This window comes from Pediculus humanus, genomic scaffold (genome assembly GCF_000006295.1).
Source record: "Pediculus humanus corporis 1103172108306 genomic scaffold, whole genome shotgun sequence".
NCBI lineage: Eukaryota > Metazoa > Arthropoda > Insecta > Psocodea > Pediculidae > Pediculus > Pediculus humanus.
In genome coordinates, this window is record NW_002987875.1 from 424,062 (window position 1) to 425,560 (window position 1,499).

The following is a 1,499-nucleotide window of genomic DNA, read 5'->3' on the forward strand; positions in this document are numbered from 1 at the left end:
GTAAATATACTCGAAAGGTTTTTTTTTTTTGTTAAAAGGTTATGAAGAATAAGCGAAGGCTCACCAAAAAGAGTGATCCTGTAGTTTCCACATACCTAGCGATGTCAGAGTTGGTCCAGAACTAATAAGAGCACCTCTATATTCCGGAGATGTTATTTCAGTTACGTAAACAATGGCAGGATTCGTACCTAATGCTGAAAAAAAAAATACAAATTATTTAATTAATTACGTAAATTAAAAATAAATTAAATTTGAGAGAAAAAAAAAAAAAAAAAAAAAAAAAACTTACCCGCAGCTATCCCGAAAAGAAATCTTCCACCGATTATCATGTAAACGTCAGAAGCAAGAGCAATAATAACGCAACTAATTATCGCTGGAATCGTAGACATTTTGACGGCATTCAAACGACCAAAACTTTCCATTAAAATCCCGGCTAAAACGCTCGTGACGGGAAGAACGATGAATATTATCGAAGCTGAAAATAAATAAATAAATAAATAATTATTTTACAAAAAAAATTTACGGATGATAAATTAACGAAATGAAAATGTTTATCACCTATCCATGCCAAATCAGGTTTTGTTGCTTTTATATCGCTGTCGGGTTCTTCCAATTGTGGCATTAATGACGAAGTACTCGCAAAAGTAACACCCACCGTTATGTGAAAGCTCGTGGCTGAACATGTTGCAAAAATCTGTAAATATAATTAATCGTAAATTATTATCATCATTTTTTTTTAAATTTGTTTTCTTTAAAATTGGACTTACTTCCGGCAATGCACGTCTAAAACTTTTTTTATTTTCCCGATATTGGCTCAGATCTTGAGTTGAATTAACACAATCGGATAAAACTAATTGAGGTGGAACGATGGAATATGAAAAAACAGAAGTTTCCGATGATAGTTTTCTTCTGCATATAAAAACAAATTTTTTTAAAAATCATTAAAAGAATTGAGTACACATCCAAGCATGTTATTTCTAACCGATTTGCAAGTTAATACGATGACGTCAATTATTTAATAACTTTTAATTAACTCTAAGTGATTGTATAGGAATTTTGTTAAGACCTAAAATCGCAAAAAATTTATTATTAATCGTGTCACATATAAAACATTTTATTATTATTAATTTATTCCGTTAGTTTTTACGATAAAATCCATTAAATAAATAATTTTTATTATATTTGATTTTGATATTTTTGTTAAATTATTTTTTTACGATTAAATGATTTAAAAATCACGACATATTCGATCGTGATCGATCGTTACGTGATATTTAATTAAATCGTTGAAAATTTCACGGTAGCGTAAGTTTACTCAATGCCGAAGCTTTGATAAAAAAAAAAATTTACCATCATCATCATTATCACTATTATTATTATTATTATTGAAATAATGCAGTCCGCTGTCAAAAAGGGCCCGGTGACCTTGTTTTTTTTTTTTTTTTTACGGATTATTAAACGAAAAAATTATTAAACTAAGTATCCGAAACGATCAATTT

At 28.8% G+C, this 1,499-nt stretch overlaps 1 protein-coding gene across 1 annotated transcript in view; it reads right to left on the bottom strand.

The window, feature by feature from the left end:
- Nucleotides 1-1,159, bottom strand: part of Phum_PHUM576450 (uncharacterized protein) — a gene marked incomplete at both ends in the record, with an annotated part of 3,981 nt that extends 2,822 nt beyond the window's left edge. Inside the window, 6 exons of the mRNA XM_002432156.1 lie at nt 92-194; nt 290-475; nt 559-694; nt 768-909; nt 1,035-1,066; nt 1,148-1,159. Coding sequence (XP_002432201.1) covers nt 92-194; nt 290-475; nt 559-694; nt 768-909; nt 1,035-1,066; nt 1,148-1,159 — 611 coding nt within the window. The remainder of the gene's footprint in view (nt 1-91; nt 195-289; nt 476-558; nt 695-767; nt 910-1,034; nt 1,067-1,147) is intronic.
- Nucleotides 1,160-1,499: the final 340 nt, after the last annotated feature.